Source organism: Myxine glutinosa, chromosome 3 (assembly GCF_964187855.1).
Source record: "Myxine glutinosa chromosome 3, kmMyxGlut1.1, whole genome shotgun sequence".
In the NCBI taxonomy this organism is placed as follows: domain Eukaryota; kingdom Metazoa; phylum Chordata; class Myxini; order Myxiniformes; family Myxinidae; genus Myxine; species Myxine glutinosa.
In genome coordinates, this window is record NC_136263.1 from 175,127,177 (window position 1) to 175,152,286 (window position 25,110).

At 42.2% G+C, this 25,110-nt stretch overlaps 1 protein-coding gene across 1 annotated transcript in view; it reads left to right on the forward strand.

Annotated features, from left to right (window-relative positions):
• The first annotated feature begins 1,708 nt into the window (after positions 1-1,708).
• Positions 1,709-25,110, forward strand: part of LOC137424113 (extracellular calcium-sensing receptor-like) — a 29,349-nt gene continuing 5,947 nt past the window's right edge. The window contains exons 1-16 of the mRNA XM_078773635.1: positions 1,709-1,751; positions 1,959-1,961; positions 2,273-2,420; positions 2,712-2,991; positions 3,319-3,592; positions 3,751-4,637; positions 5,145-5,149; positions 5,297-5,325; positions 6,376-6,440; positions 8,333-8,560; positions 15,557-15,680; positions 21,349-21,736; positions 22,195-22,210; positions 22,682-22,741; positions 22,861-22,911; positions 23,894-23,966. Of these exons, the coding sequence (XP_078629761.1) occupies positions 1,709-1,751; positions 1,959-1,961; positions 2,273-2,420; positions 2,712-2,991; positions 3,319-3,592; positions 3,751-4,637; positions 5,145-5,149; positions 5,297-5,325; positions 6,376-6,440; positions 8,333-8,560; positions 15,557-15,680; positions 21,349-21,736; positions 22,195-22,210; positions 22,682-22,741; positions 22,861-22,911; positions 23,894-23,966 (2,674 nt within the window). The remainder of the gene's footprint in view (positions 1,752-1,958; positions 1,962-2,272; positions 2,421-2,711; positions 2,992-3,318; positions 3,593-3,750; positions 4,638-5,144; positions 5,150-5,296; positions 5,326-6,375; positions 6,441-8,332; positions 8,561-15,556; positions 15,681-21,348; positions 21,737-22,194; positions 22,211-22,681; positions 22,742-22,860; positions 22,912-23,893; positions 23,967-25,110) is intronic.

Genomic DNA, 25,110 nt, shown 5'->3' on the forward strand with positions numbered 1-25,110 from the left:
GTTAATGTATTAGATGGTGATGGTAGTGGTAAGATAATTAAATTATTTCCCACACATAAACAAATATTTGTAGGATCATTGTTTGAGTGGTCTACTCGGGATCATTGATATTAAGAGAGTGAGAGGGAGCAAATATTCGTAGGATCATTGTTTGAGTGGTCTAATGAACAACATTAAGGATAGGTGCTATAGCTCGTATGTCAAAAGGCCAAAAGGTTCGTAAAGAACAGGGTGGGAGAAATAGAGGTGTTTAGGGAAATGAGGGTGAGAGAAAAATTAACATGTAAGTCAATGGGAAAATGAGGGTGGTCCAGGAGCAACATTATTATCCTACTCATCGGTCACGTGGTTCGGCCTCTATATTTGTTTTCACACAAATGCCTTAAAAACCACTGAAAACACATCCTGGCAAGGGTCTGCAATCTCTGATTGCTCTTTCTAGTTGATTTTCGTGTTAGAAGCGGTCTTGCAAAAACGCCACAATAAGCTATCTTAACATGGATATCCACCTCATCACAAATTTTGCCCAAGATGGAAAAAAAAACCTTTCGGAGGTGGGCAAATGAAGATGCTACAGCTTCCGTTGTGTGTCCTTTAGTGCTCCTGTCAAGTTTGGTTGCGACTGGATAAGTAACGACCGAATGTATCGTGGTGAAAAAATTCGTGAGACAGACAGACAGACACCAAATTTCGTATTTTATTATGATTCACACGTATATTTTCAGGTAATATTTCATCCAAAATTTCATCCATATTTCTCACAAAAAGTTATGTTTAAACTTATTGTAACAGACTTTTTACTGTTCTTCATATAATTAAAAATTTCCACACCTTCTTGAAACTCAAGTGAAGATGTATTTAAACAACTAGCAACGGTACCCGCCCTATGGGCGGGGCTCCAATTGGGAAGCCCAAATGAAAAGGCAAAATATCAGAAATTGAAAGTTTTTTATATTTTAAACGATTCATATAAACATCCGTTGAATCATATCACACGCAAATCATCAAAATCTAAACAGTATCTTTAGAATTTCAATAAAAGCCACATCACTGTTCATATCGGTAAATATTATTCCATCGTGTTTCAAATCGTGATCGATACACTATGATCGTGATGATCGTGATCGTGAATCGTGATCGATAATAGTGTTCACAATTGCTATGTCGTATGTACTCCCGATACGTGTACCAAATTCCCGAAACGTGTAACTGTACCAAATCAACACTTAAAAGGATTTTGAGCCGAAAGTTGTTACGGCTTTGGCAAGATCGATGGAGACAGCGATCTGTTGGCGTACCCACCGCCCAAATGGCTATGTGGAATTCTCTCATGTAGAGATTAAACGTTACGGCTGTTACGGCCTTGGCAAGATCGATGGAGACTGCGTTTATTATACTTTTAATGAAGGACACTGTCTCAAGCCCCATTCCCCATCATGGATGGGGCTCAGCGGTTGACCCGAGCCTGACGGCGAAGGGCAAGGTACACGCTGGCCCGTCCAGTGTATCGTGCGTGCGGCCCCGGACATCGAAGGGCATTCAACGTTCATTAAACATTAAACGTTCATTAAACATTAAACGTTCATTAAAGGATTACGAAACGAAAAACATTACGAAATTACGTTCACACCGTCACGTCAAACACTACCGTGAACACATACATCGTCACAATGAGAACATCGTCACAATGGACATTATGCAAACGTGAATGTTATGCGGAATTCCAAACCTGAAAATACTGGAGACTAAAGGTGAAATTGGGAAAACGAAATAGCCTATTTTACTCCGGGAGATCCCAGGATTACCCACACAAAATATCGTTTCGATCGGGTGAGCCGTTTTTGCAGTACCTTCGAACAGACGGAAGGACATTTGGTGAATTATAGTAAGATTAACAAATGCTGTCTGCAGTGAGATATATTAAGATATAATTAAAATGTTTTGCTGCATTGAACCAGAAGGTAATTAAAACACGTTCATTATACTTATTGAAGATGACATGATTAAATTTCAGGATGTTAATATTGTATTTTGAAATTATACTGCTAGTTTATGTTTTCCCCTCATGTCTTGACATTTAATAATTTCAATTTATTTCTCACATTAAAGTGTCTGTGCACTCTTTTGCCTGCATTGTGTAGTTGAAACTGTGAGAGCGATCAGATGAGAAAACAGCAGTTTATTATGTGCAGAGAAAACAACACACAGACAGTGTTGGTTTACTGTGTGTTTATTATAATAACATGCAAATATATTCCATCTGTTTGTGCAGAGCCATGCAAACCATTTATGAAGAATGAGAAAAGAAGCGCCGTCTTGGAAGGAGATGTAATGCTCGCTGGTTTCTTCTCAATTTACGACACGGGAGCTACAAGTGATTTGTCGCTGAAGGAAAATCCAGAGATTGCAGAATGTGAAGGGTAAGTCACTAATTTCCTTCATTTAATAGTTCCGATAGTAATTTAACCATATTCGGTGGTGTAAAAAAATATAGCATCCACGTCGACTCTGGGAGATCGGCTGCCAAAAAACCCATGTCAAGTCGTACCAAAGACTTAAAAAACGCTCAGAATTTATAAATGATAAACTATGGACAAACAGCCATATGTGGCAAATCCTAGCACATCCTTTGATGGGTCTAATGGCCTTCTTCTGCATTTAGGTTCCATTTAAGGGAACTTTTATACTAGATAATAACACTGGAATTTCAGTTTCAGCATCAGGCTTTTCCGTCATCTGCTGTCCATGATTTTTGCAATCGAGGAAATTAATAAAAATGATTTGCTGCTTCCAAACATAACACTTGGTTATGTGATCTATGATTCGTGTCAGAATATGCACAGAGTCATCAAAGCATCTTTAAACTTTGTCGGAGAGATCATTGGAGATGATTTTGATGTAACATGCAAACCACAAGGAGTGATTGGTGAAAGTTCATCTGCACGCTCAGTTGCAATGGCATGGATGACTGCACTGGCTTTTACTCCACAGGTAATTGTTTTGTCATTCAACAATTTTAAACTGCACAACAAATATTCACTCACATTGTTTTGAAGGTGTCGAATGCTATTCAAAATAAATCAGTCACTTTATATTTCATATTTAATGCGTTTGAAGCCTTGAAAAGCTCACGCAAAAGAATCCTTGTCATTTCATCTTTTTTTTTTGAGCTAAAAAATGATCTGTATGACAGATACATATAATACAGATATGTTTTGCTGTTATTTTTCGGCATTAAACCAGCATATAATCTTTGGAATACAATCATGGATGTAACTCCGTTTTTTCACGCAATGTAGTTTTGACATCTTTCTTCAGATAAGTCACTTTGCCTCATGCAAATGCCTGAGTGATAAAAAGGAGTTTCCATCTTTTCTGCGTACAATTCCCAGTGATGCTTTCCAAGCCATTGCTTTTGCCCAGTTGGTGACTTACTTTGGATGGCTGTACATCGGTACACTAGAGGATAACAGGGATTATGGAAAGCAAGGCATTGCTCAGTTCATGTATGAATCTGAAGAATCGGGAATTTGCATTGCTTTTCGCAAGATACTCCCTGAAGAAAATAATATTTCCAACAATAATGGTCTTGGTAGGAAAAACATGTTCATAGACATCTTTAGAAATTTCTGATTCGTTTTTTTAAAAGTAATGGAAGAGTGAGAGAGTAGAAAGCCATGATCAATCTAAAATAATCAGAACTATCATTGAAACCTTGATGTGATCTTAAACAGTGTCACATTTTGGCAGGTACACTGATAGAAGAAACAAAAGCCACAATCATCTTAGTTTTTGCATCAGGTAGAAGTTTCTATGGGTTTGCGGTGGAGCTGTTGAAACGTAATGTCACAGATAAAACCTGGATGGCCAGTGAAGCTTGGATATCATCATCATTAATTGCCATTCCTAATTTAAGTCACATTTTTTGTGGAACAATTGGGTTTGCTCTGCGCAGAGGGATAATACCTGGATTCCAAGAATTATTGATGCACCTCAGGCCTCAACACCAAATAAAGTCAGGCTTTCGTCACCAAGGTGCTGCCCATTTCAAAACACATAGGATGGACTTTGCAAGAGTCCAAAAAGGCTTTGCATCAAAAGAACTTCTTTCATTTTATTGCAGAAATATTATTTTGAATTCCACAATCACAAGCTTAAGCACATGTGCTTTATTGAACACAAATACTTCAAAGTATATGTGTGAAAGTTCAGTTAAACCATACATTTCAACATCAGGAACCATTTTTATCAATGTAAGAAACGATGATATAACTGATTCAACTCTACTGAGGACGAGGAAGGGAAATACAAACGAAGACAGTGATTCCAATATGAACTTTTTACCTGAAACGAGTATCAGCAAAATCAATGCTTTTATTTACAACTTTTGGGAAACCCAATTTAATTGCACATGGAACACGGATGATTCCACAAGAACAGCCTGCATTGGTGATGAAACACTGGGTCGTGAGAATGGCAGTTTTACAGATGTTTCTCAGATTAGGGTTGCTTATAACGTATACCTGGCTGTGTACAGTTTTGCACATGCCTTACAGAATTTGTCCGAGTGCTTACCAAGTAATAGCCTCTTTATAAATAACACTTGTCCAAGCATTCATGACTTTAAACCTTGGCAGGTGAGTGTTTGATGAAATTAAGGTTTTTGTTCTCCGACATCGAATTTTCTTTATGAAATAATATTTTACATGATTAAAATGTAATATTATTTACATGTTTTAGTTCTCACAATGAAATTAAGGTTAGGTTTGAGTAGATTAGTAGTAGTACCACCTTTGGAGGCCATTTTTCCCCACAGAGAAGGGTTGGCCTTTTTCCGGCACCATGCTCCCCTTTTTCATGCACCCTGGTCCCATTTTTGAGGCACCATGGTCCCCTTTTTGAGGCACCGTGGTCCCCTTTTTCAGGCACCCTGGTCCCCTTTATGAGGCACAGTGGTCCCCTTTTTTAGGCACCGTGGTCCCCTTTTTGAGGCACCGTCGTCCCCTTTTTTAGGCACCGTGGTCCCCTTTTTCGGCCACCTTGGTCCCCTTTTTGAGGCACCGTGGTCCCCTTTTTTAGGCACTGGGTCCCCTTTTTGAGGCACTGTGGTCCCCTTTTTGAGGCACCGTCGTCCCCTTTTTTAGGCACCGTGGTCCCCTTTTTCGGCCACCTTGGTCCCCTTTTTGAGGCACCGTGGTCCCCTTTTTTAGGCACTGGGTCCCCTTTTTGAGGCACCGTGGTCCCCTTTTTGAGGCACCGTGGTCCCCTTTTTTAGGCACTGGGTCCCCTTTTTGAGGCACTGTGGTCCCCTTTTTGAGGAACCATGTTCCCCTTTTTGAGGCAATGTTTTATGGCCAGATGCCCTTCCTGCCACCAACCCTGTTAGGTCACCTCTTGCGACACACAGGGAATTACCAGTGAACTGATACTCAATTTCACAACCTCAGAAGGATGACAGGCTGAGTCAACCCCCCCTGGCATTAATTCAGCAACAGACCAGGATTTGAACCCAGGATCCTAGGATCCCAAGCCAGCACCCTAACCGCTAATCCAACACTAGGCTTAAGGTTTGAGTATAATTATGTGAATATAATGCCAGTATTATAATAATTTGCAGTTCTTGGTGGATGAATGTTATGTTTTCACACCTGTCTGTCTGTCTGTTTGCAAAGAAGATATCTCAAAAAATTGTAGACGGATTCGGACGAAATTTGGCAGAGAGGTAGTCTGTGCGATGAGGACGAAATTGTTAGATTTTGGTGAACATCCAGTTTCGGATCCGGCTAGTATTATTTTGTAAGTGATTCTTCACCTTTGGGAGATAGGGCCAAAAACGATACAAAACAGGATATATCAAAACAAACAGTTGTGGACGGATGATTTTGATTCAATGTGATTCTGTATTGTGATTTTCTGGCCTCCTCTAGGATACAAAACGTAAACTGTTCACCTTGCGGAGGTATGCTCTCCACTGAGTGCCATTGTAGTTTGTTTGTTTGTTTGTGAACAATTTATCTCAAAACGTTGTCGACGGATTCGGATGAAATTTGGCAGAGATGTAGCGTATATGACAAGGACGAAATTATTAGATTTTGGTGAAGATCCGGTTTCGGATCCAGCTGCTAGATGTTTTTAAGTGATTCTTCACCTTTGGGAGATAGGGCCAAAACCAATACAAAACAGGATACCTCAAAACGTTGTGGATGGTTGATTTCGATTAAATGTGATTCTGCATTGTGATTTTCTGGTCTACGCTGGGATACAAAACGTAAACTGTTCACCTGTGGGAGGTATGCTCTCTTCTAAGTGCCGTTCTAGTTTAAATTATTTTGCATTGAAGGTTGCTTTTGTTTTCTTCAATTGTCTTGATTACAGCAAAGCGAATTAGAACGGCACTCAATAGAGCAAACACCTCCCCTGGGCTGAACAGTATACGTCGAGTATCCCACTGATGGGACGGATCTGGATCTAGACAGCTGAACGAAAATCGAATCGGCTTGTTATTGTTACCTAACAAATTCATCCACCTAGTTTTGTCATAACTTGTCAACAACTCTTTGAAATATCATGCTACGGTTATATATAATTTTGGACCCATCTCTCAATGGTTGTGAATCACTTAGTAATCAAAAAATTATCATATGCCCATCTTTAACAAATCGAATTAATTTGTCCTTGTCACACACCCAACCTGTCCAGCAAGTTTTGTCTCATCATGCCCATAGCTTTGAGTTATCATGTCATATATCACTTTAGCCCGATCACTCAAACCAATGGTGAAGAATCACTTTTAAAAATTGTGGATCCAGATCCAGATATTCACCAATGTCTAACCAATTCTTCATTATTACACACACAACCTGTCCACCAAATTTCATCCGAATCCGTCCACAACCTTTTGAGATGCCCTGCTCACATACAAACAGACAGGGGTGAAAACTAACCTCTGTCCACTTTTGTTGGTGGATGTAATAAATGTAACTGACTACCCTAAAATATTGACTCAAAATTATTTTTATGCAGTTAAGTAGGCTCAAATAAGAGACTTCTTACCTGCATACTTTTTTGGGGGGAATGTCCTCCATCCACTGGCAGCAATAAATATCAAATCAGAGGTGAACAAAGATAAACATGTCACTGGATGTTGAAAAAAGGAAGCAAAACCAATGAAACTAGAGCAATGCGACTGTGTCGCCAATATGCCTCCGCATCGTCGCAGAACGGGTAGATGCCCTTGTTGACTGTCCTAAAAATAAACAAGTTTGATTTAAATCACTGCAGCTGTTTTCAAGTATCACATTTTTATCAGCCATGGCAGGTTTCACATCGATCAATGAAGCGGTTTGCAGAGAAGGGATTTTTTTTAAATATAGGCTTACAAGCGAATATGGCTGCCATACCACATGGCATATGACCTTTAAAATGCACACCCTGCATATGTATGGGTAGGGGATCTGATTTGTGAAGTTTCGTGTTGATCAGATAAGGTTCGTTTTTCTATCCAAGATGGCTACAAAACCACGTGACCTATGACATCATCATTTTCAAACTATGTGCAACGGTGGTGTAAGATGATGTTTGTAAAATTTTGCATCGATAGGTTAAGTGGTTTCAGAGATATAATTATTTAATATTTTCCTTCAATCCAATATGGCTGCCACAACATGTGACCAATGATATTTTCGTGATCATCTTTTAACCGGCACGCCCAATCAATGATACACGTAAAGCTTTGAGTCAACTGATTTGGTGGTTTCGGAGAAGATGCTTTTTTAGAGTTTTAGGTTGAATCCAATATGGCTGCCAAACCATGTGATGATGGCATAAATTTAATATTTCAATACAAATGGGTCATAGATCATGTGCATGCAATTTCAGATTTTTAGGATAAGGAATTTAATTAAAACATTTTTTGCTAGTATATCACTTCACCCATGATGTCATCATGATCATGCTTTTGTTTCCATTGGGAGTACTTGACAATGTGCGAAGTTTCAAATTTTTCCACTCAGCAGTTTTCGAGAAATATTTTTTAAATTATTTGCTTTTAATCCAAGATGGCTGCCACACCACGTGGCCTGTGATGTCACAATTATCATAAAAATATTCTGCATGTGTCACTCCTACCCTGAATGTTTTGTCTCAATTGGACATGTGATTGCTGAGAAAAACGAGGTTTAGCCTGAATGGATGGATGGACGGACGGAAGGACAACCTGAAAATAGAATGCCTCCGGCCACCTTCGGGGGCTAGGGCATAAAAAAATACAAATATTGGGTTGAAAAGAATTTATTTTGTCTTAATCAAGAATTGTTCCTCCCTTGCATCCAAGCTGCTACTGTACCTTCGGAATATATACTTTCAAACTAAAATGGGTAATCACTTAATGTTTGATAAAAATGGAGATCCACCTGCCACTTATGAGCTGCTCAACTGGCAAGTTGGTTCAGCTGGGAATGTGCAGTTCAAGGTCATTGGTGATTTTGATTCAACATTCAATTCACAACATCAACTTTATATTAATGAAAAAGCAATTACATGGAACACCAACAACAACAAGGCAAGGGTCATGTGGAAGTGTAAAATTTATCTATGAATCAAGTGATTTATATGAGCCACAACCTGTCAAAATCATGTGTTTAGAACGTACTCACCTCGTGTGCAAGTTTTTATGACTTCCATCAAGAAGTTAAAAATTTGTCTCCAGTCGGCGAATTATCGTTGGCACCCTGACCAAATTTATTTGCTCGGGAAAGTATAACTCTTAACAGAGGCAACGTTAAACCACCTCTTGTCATAGTTTTGTTGAAAACCACGGAATGGTAAATCATTTTTTTGTACAGTTTTAATTATTTCTTTATGACTAAGCATGATATATGGTGCTCTAAAATATAGTATTAGTATTAGATTGGGTCTTCCAAATGATAAATAATTTTGTACAATATCGAATAATGATTCAGAAATTCTCATTGCGTTATGTTTTTAATACACTCAAATATAGATTTAAAATGTTTTTTTTCCTGAGTTCTATAAGCAAGTTGTGGAAAGATGAAGTTTTCTAGGTAAATAATAAGGCTGACAGCTGGCGCCATGATGTCTGACCCGGGAGAGGAGTAAATCAGTATTCAAAGAAACTTGTTTACCATTTCCATTGTGTTTAACTAATTTCCATCGAGACAATGTTCTTCATTTGCATTGATTGTTTGCCTTTTGGCTAAACAAACTTGGTGAAATCGTAGCTGTTCTCCAGGTCAAATTAACTCAGTATGGAGTATGTAACGAACATTGTTTGATAAGTGAGATGCAAAATACTTGTAAATTATTTTGCAGGGTGGAGGGGTGTATTCCCTCCCACTTGCACACATGAAAGTGAATGGTTTTGCCTACGTGACCTCTGGGGGATGGTGATTCACATGTACCTTTCTTTCTTCCCACTTGCTTCACATACAAGTTGGTCTTATGACTGTTTTTTAAAGGCTTAAAATTGCAAATGGAATTGTCAATGCAGTCTTGTTTAAAAAAAAAAACATATAGGCAACAATTAGGAATTAAATACCTGTAATTGATTCAGTTGCATACAGGTTTGCCCTCACCAGGGGAGCTATCTGTGGCCTTTTGAGTTTAAAAAAAACTGTCAGGAGTTCGCAGTAAATCTTTTTCAAAAGCAATAATTAAATTTATAAACATCCTCCTCTGCCTCCTCCCCACTTCCTCTCCCTTCTATCTCATACCTCCACCCCCCCAAACCTTCTACTTTCCTCTGCCCCCCCTCAAACAACCTCTCACTGTGCCGCATCCCTTCACCATCAAACCTTTCATCCTCCTCATCCTTCCCTTTCTTGGAACTCTTCTGCAACATCTGAAACACTATCAACTGCTCTCCCTACCTCCCCCTCTCATCCTTCATCTTACCCTACTCCTCCCCTCCCCTGTCCTGTACCCGATGCTCCCCCTCTCTCTTCATTAACGGTATGGACCTCAAACATCCGGGGCCTTCGCTCAAACCTGACTGATCTCTCCATACAGGTTGCTTCTGACAATCCAGACTTGATCTGCTTAACAGAGACTTTCCTCCTTCAAGATGTCTCTGATTCCTTAATATCTCTTCCTGGTTACTCCCTCCTCCGGTATGATAGACCTGAGCCTCGGCCTGGTGGTGGGGTGGCTATCTTTGTCAAAAACTCTCTTCCTCACTCTCCTTGCACTGCTCTCTTTCCTCCTCACCCGCAGGAGTACCTCTGGTTACGGCTTCCTCTCCGCTCCCACCTTTTGTTCATATGTGTTCTGTACCGTCCCCCAAACAGTGATGACTCCATCTACATTTCAATGTCTGACAACATGGACCAACTTCTATCCACTCATCCCAACTCTCTCTTCCTCATATGTGGTGACTTCAACTGTCATCATGCCACCTGGTTGGGTGTGGGTTCCTCTCTCACTAGTCATGGCACCTCAGCAAAGGACTTCTATGACTCACTGGGATTGACACAATCTGTCAATTTCCCGACCCGGATCTCAGCCAATGGAGTATCTTCTCTTCTAGACTTGGTTATGACAAACTTCCCTGCTAATGTCTGCTGCTTTTCTTCTGCTCCAATCGGTTCTTCTGATCATGTGCTTGTCAAAGTGGACATCTCTCTGGCCATTCTCAGAGAGCCTCCTCAGCGTCGACGAGTCTGGCATTTCACTCAGGCCGACTGGGACGGTCTTCAAGCAGCCATCAATCGTCTGGATTGGTCTCCCATCTCCACTGCCTCTGACATCAATTCTTCCTGGGAATTCTTCCAAAGCAAACTGATCTCTCTCATGCACAGATTTATCCCATCTCGCCTTCAATTGTCTTACCCTTCCTCCCGTCCATGGTACACTGAATCTTGTGGTGAGGCAGTTGCCCTGAAACAACTTGCCTTTGCCTCTTGGAAGGCTAATCCAACTGAAGGAAATCTCAGTTCCTTCCACCAAGCTCGGAACAAGTGTGTGTCTACCCTCAGGAGTGCCAGGAAGCACTATCTCTCCTCACTCAAGAATGAACTCTCAAACCTGTCTCCTTCCTCCAAATCCTGGTGGCGTCTGGTCAAATCCGTTTCTGGTGTTTGTTCCCCCTCCATCCCCTCCCTTACCTCAAATGGCCACACAGTTGACATCGCACGTGACAAAGCCGAATGCCTCAACTCTGTGTTCGCCTCAAAATCCTTAGTCCCAAACCCATCTCTCTCTGTTCCCACCTTTCCCAGTCGAACCCAACTGCTCCTGGACTCTGTGTCCTTCTCTCCTGACAGGGTGGAGGAGTTTTTGTCAAACCTCGACTCTGATTCTGCAACTGGACCAGACGGCATCAGCCCACGGGTCCTAAAATCCTGCTCTGCCGCTCTATCTCACCCTCTCTCTGTTCTTTTCACCCTATCTTTTGCTCAAGGTCATCTGCCAGCATCCTGGAAATCAGCTAACATTACCGCTTTACACAAAAAAGGTGCAAAAACAGATCCTTGCAACTACAGACCAATCAGCCTGCTCCCAATTATCAGCAAAGTCATGGAATCAATCATTGCTTCGGATATGAAATCTTTCCTCTTCTCCAATGGCTTGATCTCTGATCATCAATTTGGTTTCAGACCAGGTCACTCTACTCTGGACATGCTGCTTCTGCTGTCTCAACAATGGATGGAGGTCCTCAATGCCAAACAGGAAATCAGAGCTGTCTCCCTTGACATATCAAGGGCCTTTGATACGGTCTGGCACCCAGCTCTGCTCACCAAACTCTCTTGCTATGGTATCCATGGAAATCTCCATGCATGGCTTGCGGACTTCCTCTCTGGTCGTAGTCAACGTGTGGCCCTGAATGGATTTCTCTCATCTCCCCTTCCTGTTCAGGCTGGAGTTCCCCAAGGAAGTGTGCTGGGCCCTGTGCTTTTTCTGGTCTTTATCAATGATCTCTCTGACTCTCTGGAAAATCCTCTCTATCTCTTTGCTGATGACTCCACTCTCTGCCGCTCCATGCCTCTTCCCTCAGATCGGCAGTCTGCAGCCTCCTCACTCTCTGAAGACCTGGACAAAATCACAGACTGGTCAAACAAGTGGAACATGTCTTTCAATCCTGACAAATCTCACTCTCTTACTATGTCTCTCCGAAAAGATCGACTGGACAACCCTCCCATCTACTTTCTCAACAATCCTCTCCAAGAAGTTCTGTCACTCAAGCTTTTGGGTCTCACTATCTGCCATGATCTTTCTTGGGAAAACCACATTTCCAAGCTGGCCTCCAAAGCCAGTCGCCGACTGGGCATCCTCCGTCGTGCGAAGTCCTTCCTCGGCACACCTGAGCTCCTCACCACATACAAGGCTTTCATCCGCAGCTCAATGGAATACTGTTCTCCCCTATGGGCTGGTGCTCCTGCCTCACACCTGGCTCGGCTTCACGCTGTTGAATCCAAAGCTTTCAAAATCATTGGAATCTCCCGCGATGAAGCTATCTCTGAGGGCCTTTCACTCACTCACCGCAGGCAGGTAGGTGGCCTTTCTGTCTTCTACCGACTCCTCTCCGGCCTTGCTCCCCCAGCTCTCTCTGTGCTCTGTCCCCCAAATATTCCTACAGGTCGCACAAGATCTGCCAGCAACCCTCTGATGGTTAAACTGCCGAAATCTCGGCTCTCTGCTCACCTTCACTCTTTCATTCCTCTTTTCTCCCGCCTGTGGAACAAACTCCCACACTCCCTTCAATCCCTCTCCTCCCTCCAGGTCTTTGAAACAGCTGTTCACCACCATCTCTTATCTTCCCCCATCCATAACCTTGATCTTTTCTACCCCCACTAATTCACCCCAGATCCACCTTGTTTGAAATTCCAACTTCTTTCCTGGAAATCCTGGCAGTGTCCATATGTTTATACCTCTCCCACCCCACCCCCCCCCTTCACATGCCTCCCCCCCTTCACATGCCTCCCCCCAAAGCCCTCTCCCTCCCACAGATCTCTCGATGTCTCCATGTCTCTCGGTCCCTGCTCTCAAATGTTGTGTTTGTGTCCTTCCCCCTCTCTCCCCATCTTGTCTACCGCTCCCGATGTTATTTGTTTCATGTGTCTGTTTGTCTTTCTGTGTGATTAATGTTCGCTCTTTCACGAGCCTCGATCTTGTATACAAAAAAAAAAAAAAAAAAAAAAATCCACTGAATTATTAGGACAGTTATGCTAAAATCCTGTGAAACAATAATGTTAAAGATGAATGAATTACGGATAACATGCAGGTTTGGAATTTGATGTGCTTGCAAAACTCAGGTATTTCTAAGATTATATTTAAAAGTTTAATAAGTAAAATATATAAAGTTTTTTTGTAGTTTACATTTACATAGTATAAAGTAAGTCACCTTGTATATGTCCTTGTAGTGTCGAACATGAGTAAAAGATATATCTTCATATTGAGATAGTCAATGAATGACCTTCAAATGTCCTTGAAGTCTTCAAGGATAATTAAAAGAATGATGGCTCCACAAGGTCTGACAAAAGACAATGGGAAACAGATGTGCCTCATTAAGAATATTTGATATGCAGACCTAATCTCTAACTCAATCCGCAGGAAGTCTGCCCGTCCCTACATTTCACTCGACCTATCAGATTGCATTTCTTTATCTCTCCCATCCATATGTCACTCGGCCAATCCCCACTCCTCTCATCCCTCCCACCCATACCTTGCTCAACCAACCCTACTACTATCCTCCCCTTTTCTTCATGCGCCCAATCCCATCTTCGCTCCTCCTTTCACTTGCTCCTCCCAATTTATTTCTTTGTTTCCATCTGGTATAAAAGACATGCTGACAAATACAGCTGCTAGGATTTCACTTGGTCTGTAAATATTGTATGTTGATATTGTACTTAGGATTTCACTTGGTCTGTAAATATTGTATGTCGATATTGTATATTGGCATGCTGCTGTGTATTTGGTGTATCCTTATGATGTTTTCTTTGATGTTCATCTCTACTGTACCAGGACTTAGGATTTTGTAGTGTATCTTGCAATGTGCTTTTCGTGATTTGCAGCATATTCTTCTTGGTTAAGAAAGGGTTTATTGTTTCTTAATGTGTATCTTCTTGTAAACAAAAAGTGATATCCTCCTCGGGAATTAAAATTTGTCAATCCTTCTTCTGACAAAAGGTTTGGACTTTGAATTCTTGAACCATCAATTACATACTGTCCAAAATTCCACAACAGTCACCACAAGGGTTTGCTATGCTCAATCATTATCCTCAATTTGTTAACTGTTGTGTAGATTCTGAGCATGTTGCAAAAATGCCATGAGCTTGCTTGACATCTTTTTGAATTTGGATGATGTTATGCTTGAGGAGATGGGGAAAGAAAGGGAGTGAGCTCCACACACAGTGCCCCAGGATGTGGAGGAGGAGGAGGTGAGGAGGAAGAGTACAAGTGGAGAGAGTTCGGCAAATGAAAATAAAATGAAGTGTGCACAATTAGTGGATGTAATGCGACAATGAGAGAAGATAACAGAAGACAGAAAAAAGGGAGAGGGAAGATAAAGGGAGAGAGAAAAGAATGAGAGAGAGGACAGAAGCCAATGAGAGAGAGAGAGAGAGAGAAAAGACTTTTTTTTTTACGAACAAGATACAGGGTACTCACAACAGTCATGCCACATAAAATAGATTATGTAAACATGTACAGAATAGGAAAAAATGCAGTTATATATTTTCTCTCGAATGATTTATCTACAGCTTGAAAAACATGCCGAGCCAAACAGTCTGCCAAGAGATTCCCACAACTCAGAAGGCGTGAGGTTCCACTCCCTTGAAGAAGGTATAATGGGAAGTCGTCCCACCACCTCAACAGTAAGAAAGCAGATTTTATATCACTTTGAATGATGCTGTTGCCTACAGTTTTGAACTGAAGTTATAAAAAAACCATTTGTCCGAGGAACATTCCAAGAAACCAAACATGCTCGGTGGTGCTTCTAAAGACATGATGGCACATAGTCAGGCTCGGAGGTCCAGAGACTGTGCCTGTCCCAGAGGGTTAACTACACATTGATATGGGCATGGGGGTATATGCATCTGCATTTAACCTTTGCACAAGACATAGTACATTGTCCTGTTACAGGGACAGAGTAGAATGTGAGACTTTCATGCATTGAATCCAATGTTCCATGTTGATGAGTGCAGGTACTTATTTACTGCAGATATTAAGACAAGGAATGTGCAACCGCCTGCCTGTGGAAGGGATCATTGTGATACATATCAGTTTGATTAATCAGTGGAGGAAGAAAATCTGTCTGGAGCAAAGGGTGATGAACATGACTAAGCTGAAGAGGGCAGCCTTATGTCCCATTAGGACGAAGTGGATAATGAAATAAGTAAGCTGATGAGGAATTTTCAAATCATGACAGAATTAGACCTCTCCACCTGGAGATGATTTGAGGAACAATTCGATATTTTAAGGAGGCGGTATTTAGAAATTACATTTACATTTTTCACAATGGCAGCAATTTAGGTGGCTGGCACCATCATTATCAATGAGTTATGTGAAAAGGTAAAATGTGATGTATTTTTGTTTGTTGTAGGTTCCTTCTTCAATTTGCAGTGAACCCTGCCCACCGGGAACACGTCGAGTTTCCCGAAAAGGAGAACCTTTTTGCTGTTTTGATTGCGTTCCTTGTGCTCCTGGCGAATTCTCCAACATAACAGGTTGGCCATTGAATGACATAAATATTGAGTGATTTCCATTGCACTTTTAAAAGATAAAGGACTATGCTGAAGTGCTATTCAGTATATACATGATTGTATAGTAAACGCTGTCCACAAATTACCATTCCAAATTCCCACTGTAATCAATAATCCTTTTTCGGTTTTCTTTTCGTTCATGAAAGAAAATATTTTTTCTCGATGACAGCTTCCCATCGTAGGTTGTCCTGACGCTTCAATGAAACTACGAGCATGACTCGACGCACTCCGCGTACCTCACCACACGTCGTTTCAGAGGGATAGGCATCTTAAACCATTTTGGTATCTTTTGGGTCTTTTGGGTCTTCGGGGTGTTTTGGGTCTTCAGGATGTTTTGGGTCTTTGGGGTGTTTTGGGTCTTCGGGGTGTTTTAGGTCTTTGGGGTGTTTTGGGTCTTCGGGGAGTTTGGGGTCTTCGGGGCGTTTGGGGTCTTCGGGGTGTTTTGGGTCTTCGGGATGTTTTGGGTCTTCGGGGTGTTTTGGGTCATCAGGGTCTTTTGGGTCTTTGGGGTGTTTTGGATCTTCAGGGTCTTTTCGATCTTTGGGGTGTTTTGGGTCTTCTGGGTGTTCTAGGTCTTCGGCGCCATTTGAGTCTTCAGGGTCTTTTGGATCCTCTGGGCCTTTCATTGTATTTTGGGTCCTTGGGGAGTTTTGGGTCTTCGGGGTCTTTTGGGTCTCAGTGTCTTCAGGGGCTTTTGTGTCTTAAGGGTCTTTTGTTTTTTCTGGGTCATTAAGAGTCTTTGGGGTATTTTGGTTCTCTGGGGGTATTTAAGGGTATTTTGTGTCTAAATGGTCTTTAAGAGTCTTTGGGGTCTTCAGGGTGTTTTGGGTATTTTGGTCTTCGGGGTCTTGTGGGTCTTCAGTGTGTTTTGGGTCTTCAGGGTGTTTTGGGTCTTCGGGGTGTTTTAGGTCTTTCGGGTGTTTTGGGTCTTCTGTGCCTTTTGGGTCTTCAGGGTGTTTTGGGTCTTCCTAGGTGTTTTGGGTCTTCAGGGTGTTTTGGGTCTATGGGGTGTTTTGGGTCTTCGGGGTGTTTTGGGTCTTTGGCGCCACCTTGATCTTCAGGGTCTTTTGGATCCACTGGGACTTTAAGGGTATATTGGGTCTTTGGGGTGTTTTGGGTCTTCGGGCTCTTTGGGGTCTTCGGGTTTTTTTGGGTCTTCAGTGTGTTTTGGGTCTTCAGGGTGTTTAGGGTCTTCGGGGTGTTTTAGGTCTTTGGGGTGTTTTGGGTCTTCGGGGTGTTTGGGGTCTTCGGGGCGTTTGGGGTCTTCGGGGTGTTTTGGGTCTTCGGGATGTTTTGGGTCTTCGGGGTGTTTTGGGTCTTCAGGGTCTTTTGGGTCTTTGGGGTGTTTTGGATCTTCAGGGTATTTTCGATCTTCGGGGTGTTTTGGGTCTTCTGGGTGTTCTAGGTCTTCGGCACCATTTGAGTCTTCAGGGTCTTTTGGAACCTCTGGGCCTTTAAGTGTATTTTGGGACTTTGGGGTGTTTTGGGTCTTCAGGCTCTTTGGGGTCTTCTGGGTATTTTGGGTGTACAGGGTGTTTTGGGTCTTCAGGGAGTTTCGGGTCTTCAGGGTGTTTTGTGTCTTTGGGGTATTTTGGTCTTCTTGGTCTTTGTCACCATTTGGTTCTTCAGGGTCTTTTGGATCCTCTGGGCCTTTATGGGTATTTTGGGTCTTTGGGGTGTTTTGGGTCTTCGAGCTGTTTGGGTTCTTCAGGGTCTTTTGGGACTTCTGGGTGTTTTGGGTCTTCGTGGTGTTTTGGGTCTTCGGGGTGTTTTGGGTCTTCGGGATCTTTGTGGTCATCAGGGTCTTTTCGGTCTTCAGGGTGTTTTGGGTCTTCAGGGTGTTTTGGGTCTGCGGTGTGTTTTGGATCTTCGGGATCTTTGTGGTCTTCAGGGTCTTTTCGGTCTTCAGGGTGTTTTGGGTCTTTGGGGTGTTTTGGGTCTTTGGGGGTGTTTTGGGTCTTTGGGGTGTTGTGGGGGTCTTCGGGGTGTTTTGGGTCTTTGGGGTATTTTGGATCTTTGGGTTTTTTGGGGGTTCTTCTGGGTCTTCGGGGTGTTTTGGGTCTTTGGAGTGTTTTGGGTCTTCAGGATGTTTTGGGTCTTCAGGGTGTTTTGGGACTTCGGCGTGTTATGGGTTTTCGGGGTGTTTTGGATCTTCAAGGTTTTTTGGGGGTCTTTGGGGTGCTTTGAGTCTTCGGGGTGTATACTAGCATCAGGGGTGGCCATATCTCGCAATCCCGACGAGATATATTCTATCTGTCTTGTCTTTGGTGCAGGAATATCATTGACTGCGGTATCAAATTCGCACATTTTTCGAATCATAATCTGGTCTGGATAAAGCTTTCTCTTGCTGAGACAAGGCGCGGTTCTGGTCTCTGGCACTTCAACAATGCCTTAGTTCACGATGAAGGTTTTCTTTCAGTATTTCATAAATTTTGGCAGGCGTGGAGAAACAGAAAAGGAGATTTCTGCTCGCTTCCACTCTGGTGGGATGTGGGGAAGGTGCGGTTGAAATTGTTGTGCCTGGAGTACTCATACGGAACGAGCCAAAAACACTTGGGATGGAGATAAGGATGCCAGAAGATGAGCTGTTTTATCTCGAGCGTCGTCTGACAACATTTACCCCTGCCGAATTGCCTTGGTATGAAGGAAAAAAGAACACTCTGAAAGCGTGTAGCAGTATGAAGGCTCGTGTACCATATGTGCGCTCGCGGTTGCAGCTTCTATTTGAAGAGGAATACTCCCTGAGCTATATTTAAGCTATGGAAAAACGCAAGGGTCGATCTAAAACTATGTGCAGTGTTCTGGCTGAAGATGGCTGTCCACTTAATAATTGCAAATTTGTTCATGATCGAATTCGAGCCTTTTATGCAGAGCTGTACTTGGGGAAAAGTGTGGACGCAAATGCTTGTTGCACTTTGTGGAATTGCCTCCCAGTTGCTGCTCCATAGTACGAGGAACGACTGGAGGCTCGTATGACTCTGGAGGAATTTACTACTGCTCTCCAGAGTCTGTCGGTAGATAAGTCCCGTGGAATTGATGGCCTATCTTGCGATTTCAACAAAAAAGTCTGGGATCTGATTGGACATGACTACCTAAGCATAAGCCAGGAAGCATGTAATGCAGTCCAAATGCCACAGTCTTGGCGTCGAGCAACCTTGGCTTTGATTCCTAAGGAGGGAGACTTGAGAGACATGAGGAACTATCGTCCTGTGTCTCTGTTATGTGTGGACCACAAAATAATGGCAAAAGTGTTGTCAAATCGTCTGGGCCTTTGTTGACAAAATTGGTGGTCTCTGACCAGTCATACGCTGTCCCTGGCAGATAAATATATGATAATATATCTGGTCAGGGACTTGATACACGATGCAGACATGACTAAAACTCAAATTGGGTTCCTCTCTTTAGATCAGGAGAAAGCATTTGACCGAGTGAACCATGACTACCTCTTTGAGACCTTGATATTCTTCGGGTTAGGGAGGAGATATGCAGGTATGCTTCAGACACTTTACACTTCTGCAGAGTGCCTCATTAAAATTAATGATTTCTTACTCGCACCTCTTCCTTTTGAGAGTGGAATAAGGCAAGGATGTCCTCTCTCTGGCCAGCTATATTCCTTGTGGATTGAGCCTTTTCTCTGTCTGATGAGGCGAAGGTTAACTGGCATCATGGTACCGGGCTGTAATAGTCCCTTATAACTTTCTGCTTATGCTGATGATGTTCTTGTGTTTGCGGAAAGTGCAAGAGACATGCAACGAGTTTATGACTGTCAACAAATATACTCGGCAGCATCATCTGCTCAAATAAACTGGCAGAAGAGCTCTGGACTACTGGTTGGAACAATGCAGATTGGTGAACTCCCAATGGTGTTTCAGCAATTATCATGGAGTCACCAGGAACTCAAACATTTGGGGGTCTATTTGTTAATCTCTCGTAATGGCTCATCAATTCTCAATTGGAGCACTCTGGAAGGGAGAATTGGAGCACTCTTCACAAAATGAAGGTGAAGCTGAGAGATTGGAATGGATTATTAAGGATCCTATCTTTACATGGGAGAACCCTTTTACTGAAACAATTTGTCCTTCCCAAACTGTTGTTCAGTCTTTCTTGCATAAGTGTTCCTGGTTGGTTTCTGGCTAAGATGCAAAGGAAGTTGGTGGACTGCTTTTGGAATGGAAAGCATTGGTTATCTTTGTGAATCCTGAGCATGCCTCTTGCTGAAAGTGGACAGGGCTTTCCCCTCCTTTGAAGCCACTTTTACACCTTCAGGCCTCAGGCAATTAAAAGACACCTTAATGCGAACCCAACACCACAATGGTGCATGCTGGCATCATACTTTTTCAGTAAAGTGCTCGGCCTAGGGTATAAAAGGGAAATTTTTCGTATCAACTGCAAAAACATTTCCAGTGACCCATTGCCTTCTTTTTATCAGGAAATGCTGAAGGCCTGGAATACAATTTAAAATGACCAGAACAAATGGTCCCCACCCAGGGAAAGACCTACTGGAAGACCACTTTTCTTGAACCCTCAACTACAACCCCCACTGCTAGCTTCCATCAGTGTAAGGGGAAACTCTTTTTGAAAGATATATCCACAGTGGGGGATCTCCTAAAGGATGCGAAGGATGGCATTCTCTCACCTGAGGAACTTGCAGCAAAGGTAGACGAGCAGACAATATGAGTTCTTTTTCGGATACTCCAAGAGTTCAAAAATTCCCTGCCTCCTGATTGCCTGGATTACCTGGAGAAGCCTTACAAAGGTGAGGAAGCGATGCAGGTATGCCCTCCTACTTACATGGCTTTCACAATGAAAGCGCATGGATGCGATCTTTTCCTTGCATACATCTGCATAATATGAGCAAGGTCCCTGGCATGGCTGGGGTGCCCTTCTGTGATGCATCAAGGAAGGAAATATATGCATGAGTAATTCACTCACTCCACTTTGTGGCGTTAGCAAATCGCATGGACACGCCATGACATGAGGTTCTTCTGCCTCCCTTGCCTGTCCATCCAAGTTGGGAATCTCTTTATCTCTACCCAACACCAAGGGTGGTTGGGTACCTAAGTTGGAGGCTGCTTCACAAGGCATGAGTTCTGGAGTTCTACTGCAACAGTTCACAAACACTCCTCGTGGATGTTGCTTCTGCGGGCAAGCAGAAACCATTTTTCACATATACCTGCAATGTCCTCTTCTTCAATCAGTGTTTTTGCTGGTCAAACACCTGCTCTTGCGTTTTTGGCTTCATTTCTCCCCAACACTTTTTATTTTTGGTCACCCGTTGTGAGTGTGGCAGTGATAAGACAACTACAGTTTGTGAGGGTGGCAGTGATAAGACAACTATGCTTTGCAAAGGGGATTGTGGGATATTGTTACGGTTCGCGGTTAAGGATGTTATATTTGCTGAGCGGAGGCCCCGCGACCTAACAGTTTCCCCGATTCACCCAAACGTTGGCCCGATCGCGCCACAGCTATTCAATGAGGGAAACTCTAAAACGAATTTTTTGTTGAACTGGAAGAATTTTTTGTTGCTCTAATTTTGATTCAATTTACAATGTCAAACAATCTATTAACATTGTATTACAAATTCAGTTCGACAGTCAAGAACATTTTAAAATCTCGGAAATTTCTTTTCAAGATTCTTACGAGTGCCTCAAATGTGAAGAAGAATTTTGGTCCAAAGGAAGGCAACAGAATTGTTGGCGAATGTCTGAAGAGTTTTTGGCTTTCTCTGATCCCCTCGCAATAACTCTGCTCTCATTTGTCCTGGTGGGCCTTGTTGCAACAACATGTGTCGGGTTCCTGATGCACCATTATCGTGAACTGCCCTGTATACAAACTACAAGCTTTGGTTTTGATGTCCAATTGCTTGTTATAATTGGATGCTGTTTTATCAGTAGTATTGTATTATTTGGCAGACCAGATGTAATTCGATGCAAACTGCACCACATATTGCCTTGCAATGCTGTTGCATTGACCATCATCTGTGTGATCAGAAAAATCAGTATTGTACTAAAAGGTAAGTTGTGAATAAAGAATATTTCGGCTCTCATGTTAATGAAAGGGTTCACGAGCGTGTTTTGCAACTTTCATTTTTTTGGATAATAATAATAATAATAATGCATTTATTTTATATAGCGCTTTTCAGGAAGCCCAAAGACGCTTTGACAGAGTGGATGAACACATATAACTAATACTGCAATCACTCGTGCCCATCGATCTTATATCTATATTATATATCAATAAATCTATCTTGCACAACCATGAATCTATATTTTTTGTTCTGAATAGCAATTATTTCGAGAGAAGAATTGAAATTGTTCAGTTATAATACATCAGTTTGCTTTTCAAACCTAAACTTTTAGAAATATTAGTTGGTGGGTATGTTGGCACATTGGACCAACTTTTCATTGTCCTTCATGGCCTTGTGGCATGCCTACCGGCTGTAGTGCTTGAGCATTGGCTTACCTTTCACCAAACCCAGATATGCATGGGCCATGGTGGGTGTGTGGGGAATTATACATTCGTTATTATTATTGCTAAATTATACTACAATTATTATTGTTGTTAATATTATTGGTATTCATTTAAAAATGCTTTGATACAATGTTATCATTGTTTGTTTGTTTTTGTAGTTATAATGTCATGCCATGGAAGGACCTATTAAGCTGCTCTATACACCTTAACATTAACATGACACAAGTTTAGATACACGGGAATTCTTCCAGATTATTTGTAGTTATTTATCGAAATCAACTCTTGAGAATATTAAATAGATACATGTGGGAAAAGTACATGCTCAAACCATGAATCAAGTCAAGGTCCTCTGGAAAACCATGCTCTTGCGTTTTTGTGGGTGGTTCTTGCAGGTGGTTCTTAGCTACAGAAGGCAAAAAAAAGAATATTGAATTGTTTTACTCCTAACATTTAGTATTTTTCGTATTAACGTAAAACGTCTGACTGTGAAATAGTTTTTGAATACATCAAGTTTTAGGGGTTGCACAGTGATTCATCATTGCCAGCCACTCAATGTTTGTGCCCGATAAGCGTTGCGCCCAAAAAGCGTTGATTTCCTGAAATTGGGAAACCTCTTGCGATGTTCTGTCACAACTTGAAGGAGACACTGGGTTTGCTGTTCCTCTCTTGTCAGGAGACGATTGTACTCTTCAATGACATCAACTACATACACCAGAGTACAGCTGTACTGTATTCAATTAATTTAAAAACAACTTGAAAATGTGCAGTACATGCATGGTCAAAGGTCAAATGTAATGGTCAAATTTACAAGTACTAGGACGTGCCCGTACGTGGCGTACCCGTAACCGTACCGTACCCGGAACCGTACCCGTACCGTACCCGGAACCGTACCGTACCCGTACCATACCCGTACCCGTGACGTGCCCGTAATGAATATGTACAAAATATAAATATGTATGTACTACAATCGATCGTACCTTACAACAATCAACACAGATTGCAACGTCAAATAAATGAATACGCTCTCAAATGTGCCGTCCGAGGCAGCGTCTGCTCGCCACGTTCAGCGTCACTATGACTATCCGTAAGTCCGGAAGTGACGTCCTCATTTGACTGTCCGGAAGGTCGCATATCGCAGTTATGATGAATCGCAAATTAGTTTTAATTAGTTTTAAAACATAGTTTAACGCCAACATAGTTTGCCAACGTGAAATAAATGAATACGCTCTCAAATGTGCCGTCCGAGGCAGAGTCTGTTCGCCACGTTCGGCACACGTGATAGCTCGCTGCTCTCTGATTGGTTGAATCGTTTTTTGGACATAGCTCGGTAACTACTTGTCCGATTAATATGAAACCTTGAAAAGGCACATCCTCAGGTCCCCAGCAATATACCTGGCAAGTTTCAAGTATATCGGACCCGTGGTTGTCGAGAAACAGCGGTCACAGACAAACACACAGACATACACACATACACACACACACACACACACACACACACACACACACACACACACACACACACACACACACAGAGATTACTGGAATTATAGATAGATAGCAGTGGTGAATAAATAACCAACTCCAAGCATTTATGTGAGCCAAATATGTGAAATTATAAACTCCGTGTGCAACGCCTAAATTTATTCCAAATGTATTGAAATTTCACCACAAGGGCTTTTACATACATATAAAAATTGTAATGTTAGGAGCATGACTTTTCTAACTTTCATTTTGAAGAACCACCCGATAGTGCTCTGCCATCTGAGCTATCTGGTCTAGGTATGTAATTCCCCCCCGCCCCCCCCACGCACACACACACACACACACACACAGACACACACGCACACACACACACACACACACACACATATATATATATATATATATATATATATATATATATATATACTAGCCAAAAGCACCCATTGCCCGGGTTCTTTTTGAATGAATTTACTACTATAATTCAGCTTTTACTCGCGGCCGTAGAAGATTGACTACTATAATTCAGCTCAGCTTTTTATTGTGAAATGGGCCAGCTTGGCCAAAGAGGCCTCGACCGGCCTCGCCACCTGGCCTATAACCTTCCTGGGGCCCATCCCAACATTTTTAGTTCTTTTTGAATGAATTTACTACTATAATTCAGCTTTTACTCGTGGCCGTAGACGATTGACCACTATAATTCAGCTCAGCTTTTAATTGCGAAATGGGCCCAGCCTGGCCGAGGTGGGCCTCAACTGGCCCGCGCCAGCTAGCCTATAACCTTCCCGGGGCCCGTCCCGACATTTTTGGTTCTTTTTGAATGAACTTACTACTATAATTCAGCTTTTACTCGCAGACATAGAAGATTGACTACTATAATTCAGCTCAGCTTTTCATTGTGAAATGGACCAGCTTGGCCAAAGTGGCCTCGACCGGCCTCGCCACCTAGCCTATAACCTTCCCCGGGGCCTGTCCCAACATTTTTAGTTCTTTTTGAATGAATTTACTACTATAATTCAGATTTTACTCGTGGCCGTAGACGATTGACCACGATAAGTCACCTCAGCTTTTAATTGCGAAATGGGCCCAGCCCGGCCGAAGCGGCCTCGACTGACCTCACCACCTAGACTATAACCTTCCCGGGGCCCGTCCCAACATTTTTGGTTCTTTTTGAATGAATTTACTACCATAATTCAGCTTTTACTCGCGGCCGTAGAAGATTGACTACTACAATTCAGCTCAGCTTTTAATTGCGAAATGGGGCACGGCCCAGCCGAGGTGGGCCTCGACCGGTCTCGCCAGCAAGCCTAAAACCTTCCCGGGGCCTGTCCCAACATTTTTTGTATTAGAGGTTTCCTCCTATCTTTCACCGTTCAGGAGATTAGCTTGCGCAGACAAACAAACAAACAAGAAACTTTCTTTTATATATATATATATATATATA